The sequence below is a fragment of the Toxorhynchites rutilus genome, chromosome 3, assembly GCF_029784135.1.
Source record: "Toxorhynchites rutilus septentrionalis strain SRP chromosome 3, ASM2978413v1, whole genome shotgun sequence".
Lineage (NCBI taxonomy): Eukaryota > Metazoa > Arthropoda > Insecta > Diptera > Culicidae > Toxorhynchites > Toxorhynchites rutilus.
The window spans coordinates 214,535,974-214,554,504 of record NC_073746.1 but is presented as its reverse complement, the minus strand read 5'-3'; the positions used below and the strand labels follow the sequence as shown (position 1 = coordinate 214,554,504).

At 40.6% G+C, this 18,531-nt stretch overlaps 1 protein-coding gene across 1 annotated transcript in view; it reads right to left on the bottom strand.

The window, feature by feature from the left end:
• Positions 1-3,653: 3,653 nt before the first annotated feature.
• LOC129776061 (epoxide hydrolase 4-like) overlaps positions 3,654-18,531 on the bottom strand; it is a 34,970-nt gene continuing 20,092 nt past the window's right edge. The window contains exons 2-5 of the mRNA XM_055781444.1: positions 5,068-5,166; positions 4,681-5,001; positions 4,218-4,626; positions 3,654-4,028 (exon numbers count right to left, since the gene is read on the bottom strand). Of these exons, the coding sequence (XP_055637419.1) occupies positions 3,841-4,028; positions 4,218-4,626; positions 4,681-5,001; positions 5,068-5,166 (1,017 nt within the window). The 3' untranslated portion in view covers positions 3,654-3,840. The remainder of the gene's footprint in view (positions 4,029-4,217; positions 4,627-4,680; positions 5,002-5,067; positions 5,167-18,531) is intronic.

Genomic DNA, 18,531 nt, shown 5'->3' with positions numbered 1-18,531 from the left:
CAATAATAAGTTTCAAACAAGGAAAATGAGTCTATCATTGCAAAGCATTGTTTTTAAATTCTTCTCAAGTTCTTTTTCCATAATTTTGATATCCGTCTAAAGAAAATCTGAATCACTTTATGCTTTTTGCTAATTCCTTGAAACCCATTAGATGTTTTATATGAAGATTATGCCTCTGACCGACGCTGCTGACCAGTTTCTGTTTAAATAATTAAATCAAACTTCATGTCCCGTATATCAAATTACACGAGAATGGGAAGGATAAGAGGATTAAACATTAGAATCCCATATAGCAGTAACTCAGATTAACGTTAGCATTTTAAAAAAATGAACAAAAATTTCCGATTTTTAATGGGTTTACCTTCACACGCACTGACGAAACTACCCATGCAGCATCAATCAAAGTAACCCATGAATCAGCAAAAAAAATTGACAGCTCTATCAGTCAAACTATAACCGTATGGCGAAAACAGTGAAGCTACTGCGTTCAGAAACGTGTGCGTTCAAAGAACGGTACCCTGATGTAGAAAACGGACATCGTGCGACACTTTGTGGACGCCGGGTACGCCCGTTCCGGCATCTACACCATCTTGGTACTATTGGACAACAATTAGAGCATCGAAAGAAAGCCCGGTTCCGGACGGCCGACGACCCTGAGCGACAAGAAGCTCCAAATGATGCTGAAGAGGAAGATCGAGAGAAAAGTGGCGTGCGCTTGACCGGGAGGTCGGTACAACCGGCCAAACAGTGAAAAAATATCTGGCAAAAATGTTCATACATGTCAGGAAGCGTAAGTCCCGTCTACTGGTCTCAATGCTGCAGGCAATGACACAACGGCAGCGGCTGAATAAGATGGTCAAGTCGATTTGCTCGGCGAATCGTGACGTGGTGGTGGTGATGGACGACGAGACCTATCTGACCCTGGATTGCAGTGACTGGCAGGAAAATTCGTAATTAACTTCCCCACGAAGGAAGATAGCTCTGAAGTGAAGTTTATTTCACACACCAATTTCTCCAAGACGGTGCTGCTGTGGCTGACAATCAGCGAGAAGGGGATGTCAAAGCCGCTCTTCTTTAGCTCCGGACTGGCCGTGAACCGGGAAATTTATAGTTTAGAAGAAATACCATAAGGCCCACTACTCGAAGCGATCGTTAGAGGAGATGAAGCGGCTGAATATCGATGTGGTACTCAAATCGACGAACCCGCCCAACGTCCACCAGCTGCGTCCCTCCGAGATATTCTGGGCAAACCTGAAGCGTATGATCTAGTTCAAAAATTTTGTCGCGAAAACTGAGAAGGAATTGATAATAAAACGAAGAAAGAACCCAAAACCATGCCTACACGCATGTTTTCGTCCGTCATGGCGAATATACCGGTTAACTGCCGGAAGGCCGCTCGCAAGGGCGTAGATTTTTTTGCAAGTAAGCTAATATAATTACCTTCCATGAGAAATTTATTAAACTCAATTATGTATTTCAGTTTTTTATCACCATCCGAAAAAGGCCATTTTTTAATGCAAGCGTTATACTGATCGTGAGGTGGATAAATTCGGGTTTGTTCTGAGATATAGAAGATAATATTTTTCATCAATATTGTAGAAATGGTTCTTAAAATATAATTCTAACCCTGACCTATACTAAATACTTCTCACTATTCAAACGAGTAAGACAGAGCTAAGAACAAGAGTTTGCGAGATGTCGATTATTAAACATAATAGTCATGTTTTATCTCTAGAGTAATTTATAGAAAGAGCAAATATAATTACATTCCCAAATGTTCAACAACTACATTATTCACGAGCAACCAAGTATTCCTCCTCATCTTTGAACCAGCGTTTGATTCAGAAAACTAACGCACTAAGCAAATAAATCATGGGATGAGTCCAAATAATTGAAATACCGAATCATCGGAGTATAATCGAAAACTTGTCATTCTAAAACATACGCTTAATTAAATGGAATATTATCTCAAACACTGTATTAATTTGACCTTCATAACGTTCAAACGTCCGAAATTATGCAAGCGACATAACGTTCAAACGCCCGGAATTATGCAACTGTCATGTCGCTTATAAATGGTCGGATCTTTGTCGGATCTACTGTGTTTTGTTTGTAAACAAAACACAATACGCTTGTGCCGGAGCTCGCTCGTGATCAGTCTGTCTCTTTCACGCTTCAAGGAAATAATTCCCCTTCTGCTTTCTTCCGTACTGTTTTCATATACCGCTCCCCTAACCAACTTAGTGACGAAACGGCCTCACCTAGTACCATAGAACCGTCTTGGCGGTATCTATACACATACACACGCGTATATGTAACGAACGTCATGGTGGAGGTGCTGCACGAAGAATAGGAAGTGCAGGCGGTTGAGAGTAAAGGCGGTATTATATTATCCAGCACGTAGCGTAAACGGCGCGTACCGACACCGGCAGACAAATACATGATGTATTCATATCATAAGGCATAGCAACTTCTCTGTACGGATCGGCAGCGCAGACGGAGCGGAGAAATGCTACTGGTGATTGAACCGATGTCGTACCGAAGAGCGACGAACGCACACATACCACGAACTTCGACGTTTGATATATGTGTACGGTGCTACTCGCCCGTGTAGTTCGTGCCCGACACCGACAAAATATTCTTTTCGAGAATTCCTTCATGCATTTGTCTGAAACGTGCTGCGTGTGTCCGGAACCGTTCCGCTATATATACGCATACACATTTAAAACACACGCAATAATATTTGTCTTGCATGAAACGTGCCGTGCCGGTTACGCTACGTGCCTGATAATATAATATTACCTTAAGCGCCATTCGTGAATAGTGATCCCCGATTTTTGAAATTAATCGTTCATCCACTAATCTAATACTTTTCAGTAGTTTGTTATTCGATACGATTAATAGTCCCAAATAATCGATTAATCGTCACACTGAGGGAAATAATTAGTTATACTAATATTTCTCATTCGTTTGAAAGCAGCCTGGAATCAAAAAAGTGTTCATTCCGCCTGAAAATCAATTATTTTCTTTTACGCTCTCCTTAACTCGTAAACGAAGCTCAATTCGCATCGATGGCATTGAGCTTCTTTAAGGAGTTTAGGGGAGCATCAAAAATAATGATTGATTTTCAGGATAAAACTGCAGCTGCCGTACGGTTTTTTGCTCTGGGTTTGAAACGATTAATCGACGTAAATTATTCGTTCGCTTCGATTATTGGTTGTGCAGTATTCGTTCGATTAATAATCGATTTCTGTAGGAAGTATTCGATTAATCGATTTATCGAACGATTATCGGGGATCACTATTCGTGATCGGACGTTATAACTGACAGGGTGCGAAAAGCATTGGCTTGCTAACAGAAGACAGAGAGACTTTCAGCGCGACGACTGTTAGGATTGTACAGTGATCATGCCCTATTTATTTTGTACACTTTTCTAATGGTTATTTGTTAGATTTTCAATAATTTTCCCGTTTTAACTTGTTTGCCACATTGTGTTGTGTTTGTTGATTTATAATAACGAGATTGAAAATCTTACAAAATAATATTTTAAAATATTTTTCCTTCCTGGCTGTGTCGATATTGAATTACTTGTCATCCACAGTTTTGGTCATAACTACCCAATGACTCGTCATCGTCAGATATTAACGCAATACTTGTCAGTACATACTTTTATTATCGTTTGCAAATGCAATCATATACCACACAAGATAAAAAAAAGGATCTCTCTCATACGAACTCTTCTCGAATGCAAAATGTATCAATTATCAATGGCCGACCAAATATACACCATAAACTATCCACTCTGGTAAAGGACATATAAAACGCACTGCTATTTCGACGTTAACTCTTTATCATGAAGTTAGGCACATTATTGAGAGCATTGGCCAACTTGTAGCCATCTTTAATGGTGTTGCCTATGTTGACCGTGTTGTTGGCAATAGCCCCAAAACCACCGAATACTCTCCCCACCAACCCTCGTGGTGCAGTTGGAGTGGTACCTTCACTCGGTTGTACGAGCATTCGTTTACCTAAAATCAATATTCTATTTAATGCATCCACTGACAGTTGAAAAAGTTTATGTAGAATCCATCTCCAAGGTATAAAACGACTTATGAACACAAACAAAAAAAACAAATGTGGAAAAATATTCTTGGAATTCTTGGAACAATTTAATTTGGAGTTGGATTCTGATTCGTTATTCAACCATTTGGACCTACCTATCAAAAATTTCAACAGGGTACTGTTGAATTCGGTAGACATCTCTTGATGTGGAGCATGGCCGGATTGTTCGATAATTTTAATGATGAAATTTTCACAGAAATCAGAACTCTTAACGACCGATTCAAGCTTATAAAACCTATTATCACTTCCGGTTATGATCAAACAGGGACATTGCAGCGTTTCGCCTGATTTCACGCGAAAGAAGAGAAAATTGCGATAATAGTTAAGCGGCCCTCTCCAATCATCAGTTTGGCTGAATATGTATTTGTATGCCTCCATAAGATTGTTTATCACAGATCCGTTGGTTCCAGTCATATACATTTTCTCCTTCAGAACGTTCGGATAACATTTCTTCAAAGTGCGTTCCGCTTGGTGTCTCATCTCCACTTCCGGTAGGTATGGCAGCTGAAATCAATTGAAAATTAGAAGGAGTTATCCTCAAAGGTAATCATTACCTACTTGCACAAACTCTAGCCATCTTCGGTTGAACGGAGATTGTTTCGGTAAGTTGTCCCATAACAGATTCGGATGAGGTGTCGACACACTTACAAATTTATCGACCATATGTGGGTTTGTGTGGGCAAAGATCCAACCAATAATGGCTCCCAGGTCGTGCCCAATTATTGTTACACTCTTCGCACTGAGAGCAATCAGGAATTTTCGAAGATCTTCGCATACTCTTTTTGGAGTGTACTCGTAGCGCCAGAGCGGCTTGTCGGAATCGTTAAACCCCTTAAGGTCTAGTGCAATAACGTGAAAATACTGCGATAATTCCGAGATCTGTGGACAATATTATAAACATAAAGATATTAGATTTAAAATAGATTTATTTGATTATATATGTACCTGATAACGCCATCCTAACCAACAATCGGGAAATCCATGTAGAAGAAGTACTATTTGGTTACTACGATTCCCTGCCTCCACATAATGTAGTTTTATGTTCTGAAATGAAAGAAAAACACAAATAGGTATAAATATTGCATGTGTGAGTACAACTTATCGTTTGTTTTGAAAATGAAACACTTTAAGTTGTTCAAATGATGAAGGAATCATTTATACAATGTTGGTTCGTTTAAAATATGATACAGCTAAAGATTTTTGTCTAAAGACCATCTTTTCTTCTTAGACAATAAGTTATCATGTTAAGCTTGAAAGCTTAAGCATCTTTTTAAATTTCATTGATTGTCAGAATAAATTCATTTGTAAAGGGTGTGTCACATCAAATTGCATTACGGAAAAAACGCTGTAGAAATTTAATTTTTAGGAATTATATCTTCAGCTTTCGCTTATCATCAGATAAGAGTGTATAGAACACGTTGGCCATGCTTCACTGTCAATTTTTCGTAAATTTGGAAAAATGCCGTCGAACGAAAAAGAGCGTCGTGAATTAATCCTGCGCACTCATTTCGAGAATCCGGAGTTGTCACATCGGGGCATCGGTAAGATGCTGGGAATCATCCAATCCACGGTCAGCAGAGTACTAAAACAATACTTCGAGAACCTAACCATCGACCGGAAGGCGAAGAACGGCAAATATGGATGCTCCGTCAGTGAGAAAGATCACAAGCGCGTAGTTAAGCAGTTTAGACGAGATCCGAGAAGTTCGGTCCGTGATGTCGCCAATAATCTGAATTTGTCAAGTTCATTCGTCCAGCGGACCAAGCAGCGGGAGGGCCTGTTGTTGTTCTTCTCCGCAGAGGACAAATTCAGCGTTCCGGAGGAGATTCGCATGCAGAAACTATCCAAGTTTGCCAAAAAGTACATGGTGTGGCAAACGATCTGCTCTTGCGGAAAGCGGAGCGCCCCTTTCGTGATGACCGGCACGGTAAACGGGCAGGTTTACCTTAAGGAGTGCCTACAGAAGCGCTTACTACCACTATTGAAGCAGTACGAGGGCCCGACCATCTTCTGGCCGGATCTCGCTTCGTGCCACTATTCAAAGGACGTGTTAGAGTGGTACGAAGCCAACGGGGTCACCTTAGTGCCAAAGGAAATGAACCCGCCCAACGCGCCGGAGCTTCGCCAAATAGAGAAATATTGAGCGACTATGAAGCAGGCCCTCCGGAAGAACCCAAAAGTTGTCAAATCGGAGGCGGACTTCAAGAGAAAATGGATTTCTGTTAAAAAAAACTATAACCTGACGTTGTACAGAACCTTATGGACGGGGTAAAGAGGAAGGTGCGAGCATACGGGCTTGGGCTCGAAGTATGAATAAAAAGAAAATGCCAAAAGTTGTTTAATAGTTTTTATTTTACTGTCTAAAATTTTCAAAAGAATCGGTCTACTGGGCGAATTTCTACAGCGTTTTTTCCGTGATGCAATTTGATGTGACACACCCTTTAGACGTCATGGCTCCACGGTTAGCGATTCGATTCTGCACGCTCGAAATAAAAATCCCGGTCTACCCGCTCGATAGTTAGCAAAACTTCTGAAATTTCCAAAATATTCTGAAAAGGTTCGGGGACAGTCTGAAAATTGCCCAGAAACCCCAAAGAGACAGCCAGCGGATCCTGAAACATATGTCAAACACAAGTAGTAGATCTTTTCAAAAGGAACCCAAAGCTGTCATCAAGGGAAGCGGCATATTTTTTAACGGTAATCACGTGATTATGAAGTGACAAGAGAATGATCACGCTCGCTTGTCTAAACACTTTGCTCCTTTCTCCCAATCTCATTTCTATTCTGCCGCCGGACTGAACCGAGCCAACATATCAAAGAACAGCAATACTACTATCGAATGCGCACGAATGGGTATTATGGGTATAATGGGTACGAATGGTATTATTCGCGCTGGATATTTCCGAGGAGGTATCGATTCCTCCTTTGAGCAATAATAATTCTTTTCCGAAGTAATATGATAATCACTTTATCCAAAAGATAAAATGTCTATGAGTTATATGCATGTACAGTAGAAACCCGATTATCCGCGAAATAGTCGGGCTAGATCACCGCGTATAACGAAAATCGCGGATAACGCAAAAAAGGGCTAAAAATGAGGTACAAACACGAAAAATTATAGGAGGTTGTGTTCAAGACACGACTGCATTGTTGACGTAGAACTATGCTGTTATTTTATATAAGTCGCATATTTATAACTTCGGCTATTATTTTATAATACTATGAAATTTTAGAAATAACTGTTTAGTAGAATGGTATGATCGCCCTGAAATGGTGTTTTTTTTATCGTAGAATTAATTGACGATAATTGATTGATAATTCATTCTTGCCCCCGCAGAACAATACACTAGATAATCGTATGTCGCAATTTGTTTCGTGTCAATGCATCCAAAATTTACCTCGAACGCCATTCTGGTGGCCTTTTTCACAATTAACATAGACTCGGCTACAGTCGATTATATACTTGTTGCACCAGCACCATTATTCCACATCTCATAACTACATCAATACATCTTTGGAACCGCATGGAAAGAACAACAATGACAATACTTGCATGTATCGAATATCATGCTACATGTTATTTAGTATTGTCTCAGTGGAATCGCACCTCCAAACATCGTTCGTACAACGTAAACCAAGTGCCAAACAAGCGTTAGCCATAGCATGCATACAGAGCCATATATTGGTGATTTAAAGCCACTAGAATAAACACTTCTCACCATTTAGCACTATTCTCAAAAGAAACGCTTCTGTTAATATTACTGGCCTCGAAAAAAAGTTGTATTACTTTCTAATGCTCAAGATAAGCGCATCTGTCATCCTTAGTGGAAAAATTCCAGAATGGTATTTACTTTCTTGGTGATAAAATAAACGAAATAAACGCTTTCTGTTAATCTCAACAACCTTGAAAAGAGTAGCATTGCTTCATTATGATCAAGATTAGCGCAAATGCAATCTCCCCTATCTCCCCTCCTTGTTTATATTCATCATCACGGCTGCATAATTTGCACCACCAAACAATTTTGCGCTCTTTTCAACAGAAGCCTTTTCTGTTAATATTGCCGGTCTAGATTAGCTTACCTCTCATCCTTTGTGGAGAGATTTTTGCTACTGTCATGCGAAACCAAATCACCGACAAAATTCCAGAACATGACGATAACCTAGCTCGATGATTCCCCACACAATTGCGCAGTTCAAAACCTTAATGCAAAGGCGTCAGTTTGATGCAATGATTGCAATGCCAGAGACATCAGCGAGTGAGTGATTTCGTCGCGTCTACTACTCAATCCGAAACGAGAACATTTGATGACGCAAAACAAGGAAGAACAAGCGATGTTCATTGCTTTGGAAACAAAACGAGACTGAAAGTTTGCCTCAGCGAGATCCACTGTTTATACTCTAGACAAATATTCCCCTTCGTTCTTCTGCTTTTCCTTTGATCACAAAAATTTTTAATTTTACGGTTTCCCCTTCGTTACTCGTCGATAAGTTGCTCGTTATTGACAGCTCTGTTCGGGAAATCACATAAATGGGCAGAACAAATGTGAAAATGGAAACGGTTATAGTTTTCAAGAATTTTAACCACTTACACACCAGGGGTTTGTAATTTATAGCATATCAAACAAATCTTATGGAATTTCCGATTCGTTTGGTATGTAAATCGCCTAAATCCGTTCGCCTCAAAAATAGTTATCAACGTTAACTTTATTTCATAAAAACGTGACCTGTTTTCTGATTTGGCACCCTTAATGAAAGACGTAGTTCTACGTCAAAAAGTTGCATTACTTTCTCATGCTCGAGAGAAGCGCAGCTGTCACCCTTAGTGGAGGAATTTTTGCTACTGGTAAGCGAAACCTAATCACATACAAAACTCCAGAACGACATTTACTTTCTTGGTGACTAAACAAGCGAAATAAACCCTTTTTGTTAATATCAACAACCTCGAAAACAGTAGCAATGCTACATAATGATCAATATTAGCGCAAATGCAATCCTAGTTGACGGCAGTTTTGCGACTGGCACGCGAACCTAAATAACTTATAACATTCCAGTAAGACATTCAAGATGCTTGGTATTCCCCAAATATTTTTTTTGGGGCATAACCTTAAAGCTTGCTTCGTCATAACGTCAGTTCGGAGCCGATCTGGCGTGGAGGTAACATCCATACTTCTCACGCTCAAGATCACGAGTTCAATTCTCACTCCCGACATTCTTCCAAAATGGAAGCTAAAAGTGACGAACCAGCCAGAAGCGTTGAAAGTCACTATAATACAGAAAAAAAATAACGTCAGTTTAATGCATTGATGCATTCTCAAAAGCACCAAAGAAGCCGTTTACATTTTCGACCAACGCGCTGCAATCGCCTATTTTGCTGTTGTTCGATGCGGTGTCACACTCGCGAAGGCTCGGTTCAGTGCGAGCGCTTTTCACTACACCAACATCGCGTGCATCATTAGATGACGCTTGTCTCGAAATTTCACTGCCCCTGGTAATGCGTTCGTTTTTTGCAGGGCTAGAGCCTGCCTCCTTCTTCTTTTTGCTCATCACATACTACGCGAAACATCCAATTTATGACGCGGGAAGAAAAACACACGATACGAATAACGAATAACGAACAGAAAAAGCAAACGACGATATCCAAGTTGGATTACCACTGGTGGGGTCCAATCTTAGATCGAAACGCAGCGAAAGCAAAGTGAACTGGATTGCTCAACAGTTCGATGCCGAATGAAAGTTTGCCTCAGCGAGATCCACTGTTTATACTCAAGGCAAGTATTCCCCTTCATTCTTCTACTTTTCCTTTGTTCACGGCGACTTCAAATCCTACGATTTCCCCTTCGTTGGTCGTCGATAAGTTGCTCGTTATTGACAGCTCTGTTCGGGAAAGCACACAAATGGACAGAACAAATGTATGGAAAAATGGGAACGCCTAAAGTTTTCATGAATTTTAACCATTTACAAACCAGGGGATTCTAATGTATATCATATTAAACAAATCTTAGGGAATTTCCGATTCGTTTAGTATGCAAATCGCTAAAATCCGTACGCGGCAAAAATAGTTATTAACGTTAACTTTATTTCATAAAAACGTGACCTATTTTCTGATTTGGCACCCTTAATGAAAGACGTAGTTCTACGTCAAAAAAGATATTTTAGCATGAAAACTTTGTTTAATCAATACAGAAATTGTTGAACTATCCATCTGTAAGGTCGTTTATATCAGTGATCAGATAATGTGAAAGCCATGACCAAAACAAAAGAGCAAGACTCTACCACTCACTAACAAATTTCGGAACGGTTTATAGAATTACTAAGGAACTCGCATTCGCGGATGATCCGCTCGCGAATAGTCGAGGTTCTACTGTACTTAATTTTCCCGAAAACTTTTTTATTAGATTGAAAATTGATTCAAAAACAGGCTAATGAAATCACACAAATCCGTATATAACCTGGTGCCCGCTGGAAAATCCACTTAGTTTTGATTGCGAAGTGATTGGAGAATGGACTCGATCACTCACCTAAGCACTATGCTCTTCTCAGCCAAATCTCTTTTTTTCTGCCGCCGAACTGAACAGAGGCTTTAGCGAAAAACGAAGTATCGATGGTAATTTGATATAGATTGCGTACAAATGGTGCCATTGGCAATGGATTCGATGGCGAAGAACACAAAATGTTTGATATGGGGTAAAGAATATTTCACCATATCAAAGAAACCGAATTGTTTGGTGAAAGCAGCACTTCTATTATTGAATTCTCACGATTTTTTTTCATGCCGCAATCGATCGATGATTTCAATTATCGGGGAAGGGGGCATTATTTGCGCCGATGAAAAATCGATTCCTTCTTCAAGCAGTAATAATTATTCTCTGGCTAAACGATGAGTACGATAATCACTTTATCAAAACGATAAAATGCCCATGAATAATATAATTGCTGGCTATTTATCCAAAAACTTGTTCCAATAGTTCAAAAATTGATTTGAAAGCAAGCTATCGAAATCAGAACAATCTAACTCATTGACGATGCTTGAATTTGTGGTAATCGGAATGTGTTTCCGAACACGGACGCAAAATCAAGTCACCTGAGGAAATCGTTTTAGCAGATACATGCAAGATGCAAGTAATTTTTTACTCGCCTGCATTTGTGCTGATCGGAATATGTTCCTGAACATGGATTGAATCATATGTGTATTACTGTATAAATAATTCCGCACTCATCCACACCAGCAAGAAACATTTCCAGCATTCATTCAAAATATCCATTCATCTATTTATTGAGAACTGATTCAGATGCAACTTCAAACAAATGTTTAGCGAGCTAGTGGTAATCCTAGGTCTACCTTGCGGTTATATCACAGATGTTTAACGTTAATCACTTCTAGTTTCTTGGTAAAATATTGCGTGGTTATGGTTTATACCTCAGATGGCTGGAAAAATGTGAAAACAAAAAGAAGGTGACATTCCCCAAAACAGTTTCTTGTCTGGCAAGCAATTTGCAGTTGTAGACCAAAAAGCGAAATATTTGTTATCTCTGGGACCTTGAGTAAATTTACAAGAACTTCCTTCTCTCAAGCAGAACAAGGTGGATTATCTATTATGGCCGTACTAGAAAAGCTTCCACAGTTCTATTTCTTCGAAAATCGTTTTAAAAGTCCATACAAAGACAGAGAGATGACACTACTGGCGCGTATTGATGTTATGTTTATTCAGTAGCATCTATTGGAAGAACACACACCAAGTTTCACCCAGATCTATTTTATTTAAGTTCTTTAAGCCTTCTACAAGCTTTCATCAACGCCCTTATTAGTTTATTTGCTCGAGCCATAGCGAAAACAGTCAAGCAACTGCACTCGACCGGGTACAGCATTTACAACATCCTCTCTCTTTTGAAGAAAGGCGAGAGTGTCGAACGGAATCTTGGCTCCGGCCGTCCGACGGTGCTGCGTGACCGTAAAGTGCAGCAGAAGCTGAAAAGGGAGACCGTGAGCAAGGTTGTTTCATCATTCCGCCCCTTGAGCCGAGAGATCAGAGCAACCTGGCCAAAATGAACATTTTTATGCTGAAGCTTTAGTCGACGTTGGCCGTATCTTAGATGTCGACAATTACCCAAAAGAAGCAGCCGAAGTTGCTGGTGAAAAACATCTTTCGGCAAAGCGCGATGTCATGGTCATAATGGATGACGAGACCTGCTTGACGCTGGACGGCTGGACTGTCAGAGGACCGAGGACCAAGTTCCCGAAGAAGGTCCTTCTGTGCCTGACAATTAGTGAGTAGGGATTTGCGGTGAACGGGTAAATATACAGTATAAAGCTCCGCGAAGAAGGACGTGATCTTTTGACCGAACCTAGGTTCGACCAATCATGCCAAGAGATGACTGGAGCAGATGGAGCTGAAGAAGAACGTTATACGTCTCCCAACTGCGACCGATACAAATATTTTTGGCCAACATCCATCTTTTCATGTGCCATGGCTGAAGTTCCGGCCCTTTGCCGTAAGGCCGCCTGGCAGCGCGTCGAAGCATTTTTGAAGAAGGCTTCATAAACGTAGGGTTCAAGGACTCTTTGTTCCATTGAATTATCTTTTATAGTTTTTTTCCCTCACCATCTAAAATATGTAGAATTTTTTTAATGCATATATTATATAAGAATAAGAAAAATAGTCCTGGTCATTACCATCATCATTGGCCTTGGGGTTCGACCGGCATTGGGCATAGCAACATACTACAATACTAGACTACATACTAGACTACAATCAGTTAGTTTCAGTTTTTGGCTATAGAGTTTAGCTTCTAGGAAATTTACAAGGTTTAAAAGTACGACCTCAACACCTCGCTAAAGCTTAAATACAGAATGAATCAGATAAACTTCATTATCAAATTCTTGGGCACCAAAATAGAACTCGTTATTTGAATATCAGCCTGGCTTCAGCCTATTTGCCAAATATTCTGGTCCATCTCATACTGTTATCAATATCAGTGATAACAGGCTGCGCATTCCATTTTGGTTATCATGGGCTACGAGTCAATCGTATTGGACTATGTAGGAAGCAAATAACAGAATGGGTGAGTTTTCAGCTCAATTCAAAACTCCAAAACCTTTCAGCTGCATTCATTTCGAATAAACGCATCATTCGAAACGCATTTGTTTTCGGCTGTGCGAAATTGATTCCAGAAATCTTTCCAAGGTTCAATGCACACAAACAAGAATTTGGTTCAATCACAGATAAGACTAGTGATTATAAGGAATAATCCTCAACGCAAGGTCAACCGATATGGCTTGCAATTGAAGAGTACTTTTCTGCTCTTTAGACTAATTTAGACTACATACATAAAGTTTAACACTGAAACTCACCGAAGGTTTATACTTTTTAACCTAACACGTTCATCACCCCATCACCTAGATATGAACGATACTTTTCTCGTTCGAATTGAATATGATTTCAAAAGGAATTTGATGGGATAGACATGGATTCATAAAATCAAAGAGATAAAAATGTAATTTCTTCTACTATACTTTTTATGAATTTATATTTCGAATGGTTAGTTCTACTGTTTCTTTCGAAACCCATAGCATTGGGGTGTTTTTATTGTCAGTTTCAATAACGTTCTCTTCTTCAAATTAAAAATATACAGAGATAAAAAGTCGTAATCGTACCCCACTGAGCAGATCTCTTTTTCCTTCGTTTGAAAGCCGAAAACAAGATTCTGGAACATTCTATTTAGATAAAGTCATAGGGTCATACGAGCTATTTTATAGAATAACTAGCTGACCCGGCAAACGTTGTTCTGCCATAAAAATTATTTCTAGTGAATATGTTGATTGTAAAATATAAAATAACTAATGTATTGTAAGTGTGTTTAAATGTTTTAAAGATCTACACATCATTGAAACGTTCGTTACTCTTTCTTTGATACTTCTGTTTGACATACCAAGGTATAGAGCGCCAAGTCGATGACAAAAATTAAAAAAAAACACAAAACATTCCTTGTATTCCATTCCCGATGTATTTTATTCACGAATCTGACATGTTTGTTCTCTTGAAAGTTAAATGTAAATTGAAAAAAGTAATTAATTTCGTAGTTGCAAATTTTTTGCTCTTCATCGAATGTTTTGCTCAGCTGAGGCGAATATGGCACTACTGAACGGTTTTCCATGTCAATGTCTGCGTTGTTAATTTTTATGAATGATTGTCCGTCATTATCAGTTTTTATTCGTTGATATATTGGACATCCACCTAGGCTTGCGGTCGTGTCGTTGGTGAAAACCTTAAGAAAATGCATTGTACAGTTTCCATCTGCCATGCAAGGTTATAAAAAAGGCTATGTTTGTGGTAACAATATCGAACAATCACCCATATTTCGTCATTACCAGACCCGAAAGCAATTTAAATTGTTGAAATTTGAATGAAAATGTTTATTCGATGTTGTTTGAATACTTAGTAGACATAGCCTTGACCCTAACTCAACTATTTTTCTATAAATTTCCTTGCATTTCAGCCAAAATATTATCCAGAATATAAAATAATTATCAGAGACTATTTTCGTCCGATATTTTCCCTGACATTCGTTCTCTTTAAAAAACAATCTACGGGTCGATTATTTGGGAATTATTCATACCAAAATACTAAAATCGCGATTAAAAATAGAAAATGGAGTAAAACCTTTGAGGTTATATGTACTTTCATGCCAAATTTATAAAAAAAAAGAAATAAAAATTATTTAGATTTTTTTTTTTTTGCATAGGACCACCCTAATCGATATAAAACATATGGTAATCGGTACCCTAGCGGTTTACGTCCTATTCTCATGCCTACCAAGTTTTTAGTGCAAAACTTCATGAAAATCGGTCGAGCCGTTTCGGAGGAGTTCGACCACGAACATTGTTAGAAACAACACCGCAGGGAACACGAGCAGCCTCGTCGGAAAACAGAAACACAAAAACGTCAAATAGTAGACATGTCGAAAAACGAGCTACAACTGACTCTCGGACTAGTCAATTGTCAAATAGGCAAAAAACATGAAAGGTTCATGGTGGAAAGTACGTGTTTAAAAATCACAAGTTAAAATAAAGTTATTCCTAAATTGATTATACTAGTTAAAATAATAGATATAACTAGTGAATTTGTGGAACTACAGCCGTGAGTAATCTCATACATAATTGGAATATTGTACCTAATTAAAATGATAAAGACAGGACACAAAACGGATTAAAACGAACAACACGTGGGTTAAGATTCGCAGATAAAAGGCAATCTTGCGAGGCAGAAAATCTATTGCAGGAGGAAGAGAAACTAAATGTAAAAGGGTAAATCTATTAAAAATATGAATTTAATTAATAAATATATATTTGTAGCTTTGATCTACTAACAGCGAAGTTGATCCAAAGAATTTCTTTCCGTAATCCGAACAAAATCAAAGATTTACGGATAACCTCAAAAATGGATGCTTCTACGGATAAGAATTGTCTGCTCTGCGATGCACCTGATACTGTTGATGATATGGTCCAGTGTGGTCAGTGTGAGTTGTGGGCGCATTACGGATGTGCTGGAGTCGATGATGAAATTAAGAAAAGGCCCTGGAGTTGCCCGAAATGCGCGAACCTGCTGCAGGTTCAAAAGCCCAAAACAAAATCCAAGACAAAGAGTGGATCGAAAAGTGATGCCGGGTCGGTGAAGAGCGTGATTTCGGCAATAAAGCAACTGGAAGAGGAGCAGGCAGCGATGGAAAAGGAGCTGGAAGAAGAAAAGGAGCTCCGTGAAAAACGGTTGGTCATGGAGAAAACTCTACGAGAGAAGCGTATGGAACAAGAAAGAGATTTACGTGAAAAGGAGTTCCGACAACAACAAGAGCTACGGGAGAAGCAGCTGTTGGAGGAGAGGGAAATGCTGGAGCGTAACCTAGCTGCTGAAGAGGAATTCCTGCGAAAGCAGCATGCACTACGTGAGCAGTTCCAGATCAATAAGAAGAACTCTGCTAAGAAATGGACAGATGCGGATGGTGCTGTGGGCGGCGGCTTTGAAGTAGACAGACGGTCAGAAGCCCCAGCCGATGAAAAGGTGAAGAATTGGTTGAAGGAGCAGAAATCATCTCCAGATGAGAAAGGTGATCCCAGAGGAGCCTATCCAAAGAACACAATTACGAAGGTGGATAATCAACCGACCAAGAAGAAACTGTCCAAGATGGAAAGACTGAAAGCATTGTTAGAGGAGGAGAGTAGTTCCGCGGATGAAGGCGAAAGAGAAGCAGAAGAAGATGGGAAACCCGTTCAGCAACCGCAAGAACCAACCCGACTAAATCAGAGGGAGCAGAGGTCATACGGGCCGGGGCATCGGTTGACACAAGACCAGCTTGCTGCACGCCAAGTGATGTCGAAACAGCTTCCAGTCTTCAAAGGTGAGCCCGAGGTATGGCCTCTGTTCATCAGCAGCTTTGAAAACACGACCAAAGCTTGCGGGTTTACCAACCTGGACAATCTCAAGCGTCTGCAGGACTGCCTTCTGGGAGAGGCCCTCGAGGCGGTCAGAAGTCGATTGATCCTACCGGAATCAGTTCCGGGAGTGATAAGTGATCTCCGAAATCTTTTCGGGAAACCAGAAAAACTCCTCAAAGCATTTCTTATGAAGGTTCGAAGAGCTCCTTCTCCAAAGGCCGAGAAGCTAGAGACCTTCCTTCACTTCGGAATTACGGTGAAACAATTATGCGATCACCTGGAAGCGGCCGGACTGGCAGACCACTTAAACAATCCAATGTTGGTCCAGGAACTTGTAGACAAACTGCCGCCACACTACAAGCTTGACTGGGTGCGGTTCAAAAGGTTTTCCCACGGTACTCCTCTTCGTATGTTCACCGACTTTATGAGCGGTGTCGTCTCGGATGTGTCCGAGGTCGCAGAGTTCTCAGCACTGGGGCTAAATGAGTCATCCTTTCCAAGGAATAAGAGCGCAAAGAAGAGAGAATTCGTTCATATGCATTCCGCCCCTCCCAAGGTGGAAAGGCCACATGGTGACAAAGCTGCCAAGCCATGTTGGATGTGTAAACGGTCGGATCACAAAGTAAGATTTTGTGACGACTTTAAAAAATTAAACGTCACCGACAGACTGAAAGTAATTGAAAAGCATAAGCTTTGTGTGCTATGTCTCAATAATCACGGAAAGAGCCGCTGTAGTTTCAAGCTGCGTTGCAGTGTTGGAGATTGTCAGGAGTACCATCATCCACTTTTGCATCGTACCAAGGAGACGGTACAGGCGTTGGAAGTGCAGTGCAATACTCACAGTCGTTCCAATAGGTCGATCATTTTCCGGATGGTACCAGTATCGCTTTCGGTAGGGGACCAGTCAGTGGACACACTGGCGTTCCTAGATGAGGGTTCGTCAGTTACGTTAATCGAGGAGACGATCGCTAACCAACTCCAAGCAAAGGGGACCCCAGAACCATTAATTGTGTCGTGGACCGGCAATATGAAGAGGTACGAAGATGCATCCAGACGAGTCGATTTAATGTTGTCAGCAAGGGACTCGGATAAAAAACTTTTACTGCTTGGAGCACGCACAGTTTCCGAACTGGTGCTCCCGAAACAGGAAGTGCGTTTTCAAGAACTTACGAAGCGCTACGCTCACCTGCGTGATCTACCGGTAGCGGATTCAAAATTCGAAGATCCGAAGATTATAATCGGCCTGGACAACCTTCACGTGTTCGCTCCGCTAGAAGCGCGGATCGGTCGACCCGGTGAGCCGATTGGCGTGAGAAGCAAGATAGGGTGGACAATTTACGGGCCTGAGAAGCAGATCCCGTCATTGATGCAACACGTCAATTTTCATATGACGGAAGAGGTCACCAATCAGGAACTTCATGACATCTTTCGAATCCAATATGATCTAGAACAACAAGGTGTATCTCCGACTGGCGTTCCAGAATCGGAAGAAGACCTTCGAGCCCGAGAGATACTGCGTACAACCACTATTCGTGTCGGCGATCACTTCGAAACAGGGCTGCTCTGGCGGAAGGACGAGAGAAATTTTCCTGATAGTTACAACATGGCAAAACAGCGATTGCTGACATTAGAACGACGCTTGGAGAAGAAACCACAGCTTCGAGAAAAGATACGGCAACAAGTCAAGGAGTACCAGTTGAAACAGTACGCGCATCTAGCGACCGAGGAGGAACTGTCCGAATCCGATCCGGCAACAGTGTGGTACCTTCCACTGAACGTTGTGGAGAATCCACGCAAACCCGGAAAGGTGCGTCTTGTATGGGACGCTGCAGCTGCTGTCCGAAGTGTCTCGTTAAACTCGGAATTGCTGAAGGGACCAGATATGCTGATCTCGCTCCCATCGGTCATCTGTCGCTTCCGGGAACGGCGCTACGGTTTCGGTGGTGACATCAAAGAGATGTACCACCAAATCAAAATCAGGA